Here is a 12,870-nt window from a genome sequence, read left to right as displayed (position 1 = left end):
GACAGCCCTGTACCTTTTTTTCTGAGAGTGTTGTTGAGTTTGTTGTCATGGTTGTTAATTAGATTTTTTCATTCAGTTTATGTGTGTGTCATTAATTATCCTTGTTTGCATGTATACTTAAGTTCCTCTGTTTCTGTTCATTGCTGTCTCATTCATGTTAGATATGTTGTAAGATGTTCTCTTTGTGTGGATTATTGCCAGTGGATTTATTAAATACTGCCTTTTGCCTTCATCATCATGTTCATGTGCGTTCTACAACACAGCATTGTGACAGAAGAACCGACCAAGATAAGATAAGCGTGTATTTTTTAATTGTTCCGTCAGCATGAGTGACTCCGCTGCAACATTCGAGCCAGCACCAACGGGAGCGACCGAGTTGAACACCGCAATCAAGCTTAATAGCATCAGTTCTGGCAGGTCACGTTAGTCAAGCTCGCATCAGCTGACTGTCAGCTGATCACGTCAACCTATAGGAATATGACGTCTATCACAGCATACCTTCAGTACTATCAGCAGCTATCGCGTTTCTCCAGAGCTCATTTACCATCCTCCATCCCCAGCTCCTCCTCTCGTCCAGTCAGGATTTGGTATTCTGATTCCCCTTGAATCAGACTAAATTCCCAAATTATTTTGTACATTTAACATTAATGATAACTGCAAATGCATTATGTTAGTTCTGTTCTGTTTACCCTTAGGGGGTTATTGCTGCTCTTATCCATGCTAGACTGCATGGATGCGCAGGGAGTTCTTGCCCAGAACAGAACCATACCGCCAATCCAAACTGTATGCTAATAGTCAATCAATCATCTTTGTCGATAGTGATCCAGACAAAAAAACGGAGATTGAGCAACGCGTGTCTGACCAGGTGTGCTGTCACAGAGGGTGTGCTTGTGGAATATGAGGGCATGGAAGTGAGCCTCGCCACTGACAGTGAGTTTTTGGTCACTGTTTTTTGGAGAGGTTGATTTTCTGCCCCCTTTGCTATTGCCTAACTCAGTCTATGTCCTGAACTCGCGGGGCCCGCCCCAACATCCCTCTCCCGTCACCTCTCCAAATCAAGGTTATTATAGTTGTGCATTTTTAAATTAGTTTTTATTTTATTATCGTTTTCGATTTTGCAACAAATTTCAGTTTAGTTTTAGTTCGTTTTAGAAATAATTTTGCTAGTTTTAGTTTAGTTTTTATTTTGTAAACACATTTCTATTTAGTTTTTATATATTTCGTTTCAGTTTTAGTTTTAGTAATTATAGTTTAGCAGAGTTACCAGAACGCAGTGTAGAGACCAAATCAAGATTTTTAACTTCAGCAAAGTTTAATGTTTGCTCTGATTAGAGTTTACTCTTATGCAGACATCTTAATAATATAAATAATATAATGTAATAAAGATTGTTTTATTTAAAGGATTAGTTCACTTTCAAATAAACTTTTGCTATAATTTACTCACCCCCTTGTCATCCAAAATATCCATGTCTTTCTGTCTTCAGTCGAAGGGAATTTAGATTTTTGATGAAAAGATTTCAGGATATTTCTCCATATAATGGAAGTCAATAGACTCCATATGGTTCAAGGTCCAAATGAAAGGTTTAGTACAGCTTCAAAAGGGCTTTAAACCACATCAAACAGTACCAGACGATCAATAAGGGTCTTATCTAGCGAAACGATTTTCCCAAGTTGTAAGCCGCTTTGGATAAAAGCGTCTGCTAAATGCATAAATGTAAATGTAATGTAAATGTAGGTGACCTCATAACTCTGTCTTCTCACGATACACTTAGTGCTTTACGATTACTCCAGAGCACTCGTAGATCTACGATCATTTTCAAGTGCTACTTAAGTTACGATGCTTTTGGGAAACAGACCTTAATATTAAGATCACTCGTACGATCGTTTTTACGATCAACTTAGGCTTACGATGCTTTTGGGAAACGCAGCCCTGGTATTCCCTACTTTGTGGGGAAATGTCTCCACACGGATGATAACATTATTAGTAGTAAATGATTTGTAAAAACAATGATAACACCTTTGAGCCTGTCAATATTATGCGAACATGAAATCTCAAACACACAGTAGCACTTGCTACTATAGTTTCTGTTGCACCTGCGTCTCTCGTCGGCGCGTATGTAACGGCGTTCTAAAAGCAGTGAGTTTAAGTTCAACGTGCGTCTCATTACCTTGTGTCATTTCCCATTTCACTGCCACGAACGCATTCTTTGTGAACAGCTGTTGAACGGGACTAGCGATGTGTGTTCACTGCACGCGTTGCGTCTCAGGACAGCGTTAATCTCCTCAGCTAACTTCACGCGCTGTAGCTCCACAGACACACCCTCAACCGCTACAGGTCAGATTCTCCGCCACAGTAAAGAGAGCTTATTAAATACGAAAACGAATATTTATTTTTGCTAATTATTATTTTATTTCAGTTAGTTTTTCAGTAAGAGTTGTTAGTTTAGTTTAGTTTTAGTTTTTCATTTATTATGATTTTTTAATTTTATTTCAGTTTACGAAAATGTTTTTTGACCAATAGTTTTAGTCTTAGTTTCAGTTTTCGTTTACGAAAATAACCTTGCTCCAAACCACTACTAATGAACTTGTATGTTTCCTCAGTATCTGTCTGTCTCTATAGTCCTTTCTCCAGTCCCCAGCCTTTCCTGACACACAATCATCGCTAACTCCCATCAGTCTTTCAGTGCCTCCTCTCAGTGGCGAGTCAACACCTCAGGCCTGCTAAGAGCCATCTCTTCTTGGACGTGAGGAGCCCATGTCTCCTTCAATGTCTGTGTGCTCTGCTCCACCTCAAACCGTCGCCCTGGCTCCTACACCTTCTACCCTTCCTTTCTACCCTCAATGTCAGCAATGACCATTGGCCATTCAGCCTTGCCGAGCTCACTTTGACCATCGGCTCTACCTGGGTTAGACATCGTCATGCCTTCACTGTGCACAGTGCTCTCCGGCCCTCCACCCCTTTCGGCTAGTTCCCCCTTTGGCTCTCCGGCTACGCGGTGGGCTCTATTTCCAACATCGACGTTGCATCCTTGATGTCGTCTGATCTTCCTCCATGGCTCCTTCCTCCAGCGATGCCACTGTGGAGTGCAGTCCTGGCTGGGCACTCGGGCACCATCAGCGTGTCCATTCCGATGGGGGACTCGGTTAGGGAATACCACAGCTGGTAGTTGAAGGATTCCTGGGAAGCAAACAGGTTAACCTGTGCTTCACTGAATTGACTTCAAATCAGCTGGACGGCCCGGGGATGGAGTCTCCACTTCCTCTGAAGCATCACTCATTGCGAGAGTTCATCCGCTGCACGATTGAGTCAGAGATGTGAGTGGTCCACAGCAATTTCAACCTGCCTCCGTGTTGTCTGTCCAGACCAACATATGCTTGCTCTGGATCAATGGTCGAAACCTCCACAGGGCCAGCAATATCACCAGCAACTCGAAGCAGTTGCTAGTGCAATTGAGGTCCTGTCCAGGAGCCCGACGCTGCGTTACCATTGCACGCGGCACCCCAACCTTACAGTCTTAGATTCATCTGTTGTGACAACAACATGCCTGGACACTTGTTCTAGGAGAACCTCTGTCTGTAGAAATGCACGGTTTGTCCGAGGGCTGAATGACAAACTGCCACGCATTGTGTGCCGCTGCGCTATGCCCACCTCGGGACTCAAATCTGTAGCCAGTGCTGAAGCGGTCTCATATGCCCCAACTGCTGCTGAGGACACCATATGCCCCATGAGCCTCTAAAATTGTTTCAGTGGGACTGCCATAGAAATACAAGGTCTGTCCAAGGGCTGAATAAGCGACAACAAATCCCATTTCCTGTGGAGTTTTTTTTTTTCCTGCAACTAACCAATAATAAAATTTTGGTCGACTAAGCCTTGTCTAGTTGCCTAACATTTAGTTGACTGTTAGGGGGCAGTCCTATTTGAGAGTGAGCTAGGATCCGCCAGTCATCAAGATAGGTGAGGATGCGACTGCCCACTTCCCTGAGCGGGGCAAGGGCAGCCTCTGCGACTTGGGTGAAGACACAAGTTGACAGGGACAGCCCAAAAGGGAGGACTTTGTACTGGTATGCCTGACCCTCAAAAGAAACCTCGAAACCAATCCTTTTGGCGAACACATGTCAAAATCAAGCGGCAACCTCCCAAAGTTTCTCTTGAAGCCAATACGGAAGTAACATATACTGCAATTCATCGACTGGCCGCTAGGGACAGGCTCCAGAAGGGAGCAGAATCTCATTGAGCCCCATGTTAAAATGGCCAACTTTACAGCAGAATAAAACATGTTTACAGCCTGGTACAAATTGTGGTTTTGGTCTATACGGCTAATTTTGCCCTTCATGACAACTGTGAGGGGGGTGAATTTTTGTATAACTCATTTATCTTTTGCATAAGCCATTTATCTGCAGTCTGTTAGTCATTGCGTCACTTCAGCTCCGCCCACATCCTGCCTTTTTGCCCATTTTATGTTATCCGGGAGTGACGCGCTGCCAAGATGGCAACAGCCATCTCGTCCATACTTTGCGCTTCAGAACGGCTCATCAGAATCGTCACTCACGGGTGACGTCACGGACACTACGTCCATATTTTTTTACAGTCTATGGTCAAAATGCCTTTCTGTGTTAATATCTTGAACGGGAGCTTGTGAAGGGCCTGATTCAAAAGTCACAGGTCTAAGATTGGTCCCAACCCACCGCCTTTCTCTGTGACGAGTGAGAAAGCTGCACATCCTCTAAACGCACCACACTGACCTGTTCAGGGCTTTGTTTAGTGAAATATACAGGTTGGTGGAATTCCTGCTAGGCATTGCTGCCGGTCGCACCCTCTCCGGTGCCCATGGGTCAGCTGCAGGGTCATCAGCCAGGAACCACCGTTCACCAACCTGTTCAGGGCTTTGTTTGAGTAACATCTGGACATGAGGAGGCGGCCAGCTTGCGTCAATTATGTCCAATCTAAGAACTTTTTGACCCAGAGAATGAGGAAACTGCACATTCTTGCAAATTTAGGTACCGCTGCCACGTGTGTAAGTCTGACACACACACACACACACACATACACACACACATATATATATAGTATGTCTCAAAACTGCATTGAATATATATAGTATGTCTCAAAACGGCATTGCTCTGAGACCTAGAGGTCTGAATACAGACAACGTCATGCTCCATGGGGTACACAGTGGTAAAAGTAGCCAGTCAGCTGCTCATCCCGTTGGCCAGTGGTGACCTAATCACCAACCAGCCTGCCCACCCAAGATTGCAGGGGGTGAATTTCTCGCTATCTCAGCTTTTCTCTAACGCTGAAACGCAACCCTCTTCTGTTGGCTCCACCGGCCATTGAAGTGGATAAGTAATTCATATCTTGGGCAAAGTGCAGGGAGTGAGTGAGTGGCATTTATAAGCTTGCTATCTCTGAGCTTCGAGCCAGTGATGAAACGACTCTCCACTCAGAGACATTACAGTTTTTAGGATGGATGACAGGTCCGCTAGAGAGCAACAACATTGGGACAACAAAACGCTAAGTAAAGAAAAGAAAAAAATACATGAGGAGGTGAGAAATAGCTGGATGAATGTGTTCCGACAAATAAACACACTGATATACAGTGGGGTACAAAAGTCTAAGACCACATCTGGGATTAAAATCTAATTTAAACCTGGAAAGAAACTGTTTTAGGATCTTAGAAAATATAAATCAAATGAACATTAAATGTTTAAGATTCTGCACTACTTACAAATCATCATCAAAAAAGCATATTTTTCTTAACAAAGGATATAATTATATATATATATATATATATATATATATATATATATATATATATATATATATATATATATATATATATATATATATATATATATATATATATATATATATATATATATATATATATATATATATATATATATATATATATATATATATATATATATATATATAGTTAAGAAGCACAGAATGTGTGATCCAGACATAATATGTGAATGTGTGTTTTTGGCTAATCTGCTGAAATAAGGTTGTATTTGTGATGGTGTATTGATAAAGGATTCCCATAATGAAACAAGGCTCTCGTTTTGAGAGTCTTATCATCCCCTGCCTCTCCCTCAGAGTGATGGTTATCACACTGTGGCTACTAAAATCTGCTAAGGAAAGATAAGTGGGGCGGTGCTGAATGCTTATTGACGAGAGAACAGTCTGGTTTTTGTGATGGCTCGCTGGGGAAATCTTTCACATGGACCACAGGTACAACAACATGTGCTCTTTGAAACTACATGAGAAACTGTTTCTAACTGACCCGGTGTGCAGCACATAATGGAATCGTTCATTTGGGTACCTTCAAACTACATTGCCTTGTAAACAAACACATTTGGGACAATGGGAAATAAAACTATTGTTTCTTATTACAGTACAAACAACATATTTAGCTTAAAAAAGGAGTTGAGATCAATAACAAACCCATATAAATGTAACCTCATTACAACCAACTACAGCAATTGTCCTTTTTGAGGCTCACCTGCTGGATCGTTCAGCATGGAGCCAAAGGCACTGATGATGAAGTCTGCTTTCAGGTGGACAATTTGCTCCTCATCCACAATCCAGGTGCCATCATCCCGCTGCTCTGTGCGGCAGAACCGCAGGCCTACGACATGCCCATCTTTCTTGATTACCTCACAAGGGGAAAGGAATGGCAGGAACTCACACTTTTCCTCTTTGGCCACCTCCATCTTAAAGAAAAAAACAGAAATCGAATGAGAAGCATGTGATCCTAATTGCTAACATGGAAATGCTTTAAAACAGAGTAAAGAGAACTTAATGCATTCATATCAAGCATAGCGTCAGTTCTGGCAGGTCACGTTAGTCAAGCTCACATCAGATGACTGTAAGCTGATCACGTCTACCTATAGGAATACGACATCTATCACAGCATACATACACTCACCTAAAGGATTATTAGGAACACCATACTGATACTGTGTTTGACCCCCTTTCGCCTTCAGAACTGCCTTAATTCTACGTGGCATTGATTCAACAAGGTGCTGAAAGCATTCTTTAGAAATGTTGGCCCATAATTGATAGGATAGCATCTTGCAGTTGATGGAGATTTGTGGGATGCACATCCAGGACACGAAGCTCCCGTTCCACCACATCCCAAAGATGCTCTATTGGGTTGAGATCTGGTGACTGTGGGGGCCATTTTAGTACAGTGAACTCATTGTCATGTTCAAGAAACCAATTTGAAATGATTTGAGCTTTGTGACATGGTGCATTATCCTGCTGGAAGTAGCCATCAGAGGATGGGTACATGGTGGTCATAAAGGGATGGACATGGTCAGAAACAATGCTCGGGTAGGCCGTGGCATTTAAACGATGCCTAATTGGCACTAAGGGGCCTAAAGTGTGCCAAGAAAACATCCCCCACACCATTACACCACCACCACCAGCCCGCACAGTGGTAACAAGGCATGATGGATCCATGTTCTCATTCTGTTTACACCAAATTACCATCTGTCTCTACCATCTGAATGTCTCAACAGAAATCGAGACTCATCAGACCAGGGAACATTTTTCCAGTCTTCAACTGTCCAATTTTGGTGAGCTCGTGCAAATTGTAGCCTCTTTTTCCTATTTGTAGTGGAGATGAGTGGTACCCGGTGGGGTCTTCTGCTGTTGTAGCCCATCCGCCTCAAGGTTGTGCGTGTTGTGGCTTCACAAATGCTTTGCTGCATACCTCTGTTGTAACGAGTGGTTATTTCAGTCAAAGTTGCTCTTCTATCAGCTTGAATCAGTCGGCCCATTCTCCTCTGACCTCTAGCCTAAACAAGGCATTTTCGCCCACAAGACTGCCACATACTGGATGTTTTTCCCTTTTCACACCATTCTTTGTAAACCCTAGAAATGGTTGTGCGTGAAAATCCCAGTAACTGAGCAGATTGTGAAATACTCAGACCGGCCCGTCTGGCACCAACAACCATGCCACGCTCAAAATTGCTTAAATCACATTTCTTTCCCATTCTGACATTCAGTTTGGAGTTCAGGAGATTGTCTTGACCAGGACCACGCCCCTTAATGCATTGAAGCAACTGCCATGTGATTGGTTGATTAGATAATTGCATTAATGAGAAATTGAACAGGTGTTCCTAATAATCCTTTAGATGAGTGTATAAGCTCCTTCAGTACTATGAGCAGCTATCGCGTTTCTCCAGAGCTCATTTACATCCATCCCCAGCTCCTCCTCTCGTCCAGTCAGGATTTGGTATTCTGATTCACCTTGAATCAGACTAAATTCCCAAATTATTTTATCCATTTAGGGTTCTTGCTATTTAGTATTTTTGGATCTTACGCTCACTACTTAACCCTCCAGCTTCTCCTACACCTTCCACTGTATCCCCTAATATCTGTACCAGTGAATCATTTCTTTAGCCTTAAGAATCTACTCCAATAACACAGTACATTTGCCAGGTTCACAAGCGCTTAGAGTATAACAACCCTTCGACCCCGCTTTTCTCCATCTTAACACTCCTATTCATCATCTCAACCTTCACCTGACCTCCCCAACTTCTGGTCATCTTCACATCGACTTGTACTCAAATCTGTAAAGTAATGGGGATCTTTACTGCCTTTTCTCAGCAGTGAATAGCAATGGTTGTCAAATGGTGGGTAGTGGCCCAAAATTGGTGACAAGTCTGTTCTGATAGGATAATGAACAGCAGTGGGAAAAAATGTAATAAATAAAATAAAATAAACCACTGTAGCAAAACCCCAGTAGAACCACATGGAGTGCGCTGTTTTCAACCGAATCTCAGACTACATCTGCAAAAACAACTTCACTGATGAAAAGTAGTTTTAAAATGGCACACTCAACAAAAACATGCCTAATCACAGTGATTGAATTACAGGGTCTGCACTCACATTGTTCTCACCGTACCTTCAGAAAAGAACCTACTAGATATAATGGAAAAGATCCACTTCATTAAGTTAAGTTATAATCTTTATTTTCACTGTACATGTACAATGAAACTCTGGTGGAGCAACCTCCAGATGCTAATACACTATACAACATAATATAAGACAAGACAACATATATTCATAAATGTAAACGTTATGTGCAATAAAACAAAGTGACAAGTCCTAAAAAAGTGCAGTGTCATATTGCACTGCGATAAATAGGAAATTACACAATAAAATATTGCAAAGTGAAAATTGCACTAAGGGGCAATATATGAGGAAATGGTTAAAATCTCTGTAATCTCTGTCCATGTAAAGAGTGTGGTGTTTAATAGTGCCTTGTCATTTCAATAAACAACTCTCACCCACACTGAAGGACATGAACTCTGATGTCACACTGGACAACAACCTGTCATTTTCACCACATAAACTAACCACAGTCAAGACACCGATTGCTCCTGCTGAATATCCAGAGTCAGCCCTTTCCTTACCAGGGAACAGTGTCATAGGTTTAATTTGTACATTGGGCGCACGTCAACCCCCCTCACTATTACTGGTCCCTCACAACATTTATTAAACTGATATTCAAAATTCAAATCCATACTTTTGGAATTAATTTTTTTTTTAAATAAACCTTGAATTGGCTTGTTTATAGTATATATATTAGCTTTATTTGTTAGCATTTAGTTGTATGTGTACACAAATATTTTTTTTCCCTAGAAGATAATGTTCTAAACTACATGCTTACCATCTGTTGATCACAATGGTACCATACGTCAAGCTAAAACACTTTTTTTAAAGTAATTCTGGATAAAAGCATCCTTAAATGTACATGAACTGAGAGAAGAAATAAAACTACCACCTTTCACAAAAATTCCTCCATTTAAAATAGGCTTAATTTACAGCCATGGTGCTTTAGCACACCCCTATTTGAACGTTCGCTCAGCAAAGGCAGAGCTAATAGTTTCTGTAGTTACACATTTCTAAGTTTAACTTCCTTGACACTGTTGCCATGGCAGCGTTGCAACAGTTGTCATTGAGAAAAGAATATGTCTTAATTACTTTGTTAAAAAGCTCCACAGAAAAATAAATCTTATTATATAAAATGCTGCCCATTATAACAGCTCAACATGGTCACCTTTATAGAAACTTCTCTCACTTTTTCTCCTTTACTTTTTCTTGTTCAACTGCTTTTACTCCAAGGTTTTTACCTGAGATCAGAAAGTCTTTCCAATGGTAAAACCAATAAAAATACCATATTGAATTTTTTTCAGTGCACACAAATATTTTTCTACCACCATTTAACTACATCAGTAGTTTTTTTGTTTCTTTATAAAGTACATTTAATGCATTACAGTGCATTTATATGCATCATAATACACAATAATGTATATTCAGTTTTATGTTGTAAGGCATAACCATTCAGAACATGTTTATTGTATATAATTTTAGTTGTTTGTCCCTGAAAAAATAATTTTATTTTGTGTAATGTGATAACTGTTTTAAAAAAGCAAGCCTTCTATATTATGTTAATAAAGACAAGGTGCCTTTAACATAGCCCTGTGTGCTATCTAACCATGGTTTATTTTTATCTCAGACCTCTCCTTCACAGACAAAGATTCACGTTTAACTCCAGCTTACACCATTCCAGATTTTACACTAGATTTCAGTTCAGTTATCAGATATTTAACTCTGAATCTTTTTACTGTCAGCTTATTTTATTAAATAAGGCCATTCAGTTTTTCTCAGCTGACTTTTATCGCTTTTATTCTGAATGTCTGTTGTTTAATCTACGGCTAGCGGTGTTAAATTTTATATGGTTCCATTTAAAATAATTAATATTTAATGTAACTATTCCACATTACAGATATAATTTAGCAAAATATCAGTAATAATGAGACAATGGCTTTCGAAACTGGGCTATGTTCTCAATTAAATTCTAGGAGAAAGGTGGATAATCAATATAACTTCATTTTTTAAAAAGTTACATTCCCTTGAATACATTACATCCATTTGTGAATAATTGTAGTTATTTTAGGGTTTTATGCAACAACCTTTCAGGTGCAGAACAGGATCATTTTGAAGGTGAACTGTGTTATTTCTGCCTACGAGCATAAGCAAAATAATAATAAATAAAAATAATTCAAGTTTCAAACCAAGACAAAATGTCTCTTTCTTTAAAGGTGCACAGTAATCTGTTTGTCAATCTATCTACTTGTCATCTCAGTCAGCAGTCAAGATAGAGAGAGAGTTTGCCCAAATTCTAGTGGGGGAAAAAACATATAAAAGAACATGTCAAAATCCACACAAAATGTAATTTAAGAGGACAAAAAGAGAAAATGTCTTCTTAAAGACGTGGGGTATACAGCTGTTCTTTCAATAGGAATTTATCACTGGCTGCAGGTGCTGCTGAACTGATTTTTTTTTTTACCTCTTCTGGAACAGCGCGAATGTTGGTGAAGCCCTTTCTAAAGACCACAAAGACTCGTCGAGCTCCACAGCGGAGAGCAGAGGTGGCGCAGTCAAACGCTGTGTCTCCTGCGCCCAGGACTATCACATTCCCATGCAGTTTTGGCAGCTGCGAACGGCAATTACACATGCCTGCAAAAAACACGTGGCACGGAAAAAGACACAACAAATAACAGAAATTTTAAGCAAAATTCAGTGCATAGAGACTTAACCAATATTAAATACCAGTCGACACTAACAGTTTGACCACTGAATGCCACTTATGAAAACTATTCATGGAGAGTCATGTAATAAACATTTATTTTCTTCCAGTAAGTGTAATATTGTTACAAGAGAACACAGGAAATAAGTAAAATTACTGTGAAAGGATGGCAACTAGTAGCCGGTATACAGTAATTTCACTATTATCATTATTTTTTTACAATGCATCATGTTTTTTTTCTCTCTTTTGGTACCTATTTTACTGGCCTTTGCAACCAAAGGAAGGAAATCCTTTGATGTGTAGAATCCCTGTTCTGTGGTCAAGCCTTCGAATATCTTGTCCCTGTTTGCTTGTGGAAGACCTGTGCAGCATGAAAAAAGAGACAAATGAATAATAAATTGTCTGTTAAGATGAGTACACTTGGAGGCAACGTGTGACAAAGGCTTGCCTAAATTGTCTATTCTAAACATTTATTTTAGAATAGACAACATTTACATTTCTACACAACGTATACATTTCATTTTTGCAGATTGTTTCCTTGAAATTGAATCTAGCATAATCTACTTATCAACATGTCCCTTTTAACTCAACAAAATGAGCTCACGATTTTTAACTCGCGATTAATCGCATCCAAAATAAGTATGTTTACATAATATACAGTATGTGTGTGTACTGTGTATAATAGTTTTGTATATATTAATACACACATGCATGTATATATGTAAGAATTTTTAAAATTGTTATATTTATATAACATATTTATGTATAATATAGATTATATAAATATATACAGTATATACATGCAAATATTTCTTAAATATATACATGTATGTGTGTGTGTATTCAAATATACATCATAATTATACACAGCACACACACATATATTATGTAACACAAACTTTTATTTTGGACACGATTAATCGCGATTAATCGATTATATAATTATATAAATTCCATCCATCCATTCTCCAAACTTTTTGTCCACTAGAGTCGCAGGGATGCTTGAGCCTATCCCAGCTTCTCAGTCCTGTCCAATTCATTATATTATATTATATTATATTATATTATATTATATTATATTATATTATATTATATTATATTATATTATATTATATTATATTAATTATATTATATTAATGTGACCCTGGACCGCAAAACCAGTCATAAGGGTCAATTTTTTAATAAAATTTGTATTAAATATTTGGTCGAGATACAACTATTTGATAATCTGGAATCTGAATATAAAAAACAAAATTATATT

The 12,870-nt window shown here is 39.3% G+C and overlaps 1 protein-coding gene across 2 annotated transcripts in view; it reads right to left on the bottom strand.

Annotated features, from left to right (window-relative positions):
* dpydb (dihydropyrimidine dehydrogenase b) overlaps positions 1-12,870 on the bottom strand; it is a 194,473-nt gene that overhangs the window by 122,239 nt on the left and 59,364 nt on the right. For both annotated transcript variants that reach the window (XM_079818480.1, XM_079818481.1), the window contains 3 exons: positions 11,863-11,970; positions 11,370-11,539; positions 6,507-6,717 (listed from right to left, as the gene is read on the bottom strand). In XM_079818480.1, the coding sequence (XP_079674606.1) occupies positions 6,507-6,717; positions 11,370-11,539; positions 11,863-11,970 (489 nt within the window). The remainder of the gene's footprint in view (positions 1-6,506; positions 6,718-11,369; positions 11,540-11,862; positions 11,971-12,870) is intronic.

This window comes from Gobio gobio (genome assembly GCF_949357685.1).
Source record: "Gobio gobio genome assembly, chromosome: 6".
In the NCBI taxonomy this organism is placed as follows: Eukaryota; Metazoa; Chordata; class Actinopteri; order Cypriniformes; family Gobionidae; genus Gobio; species Gobio gobio.
Note: the sequence above shows the minus strand (reverse complement) of the source record. Positions and strands in the feature narration are given on the sequence as shown.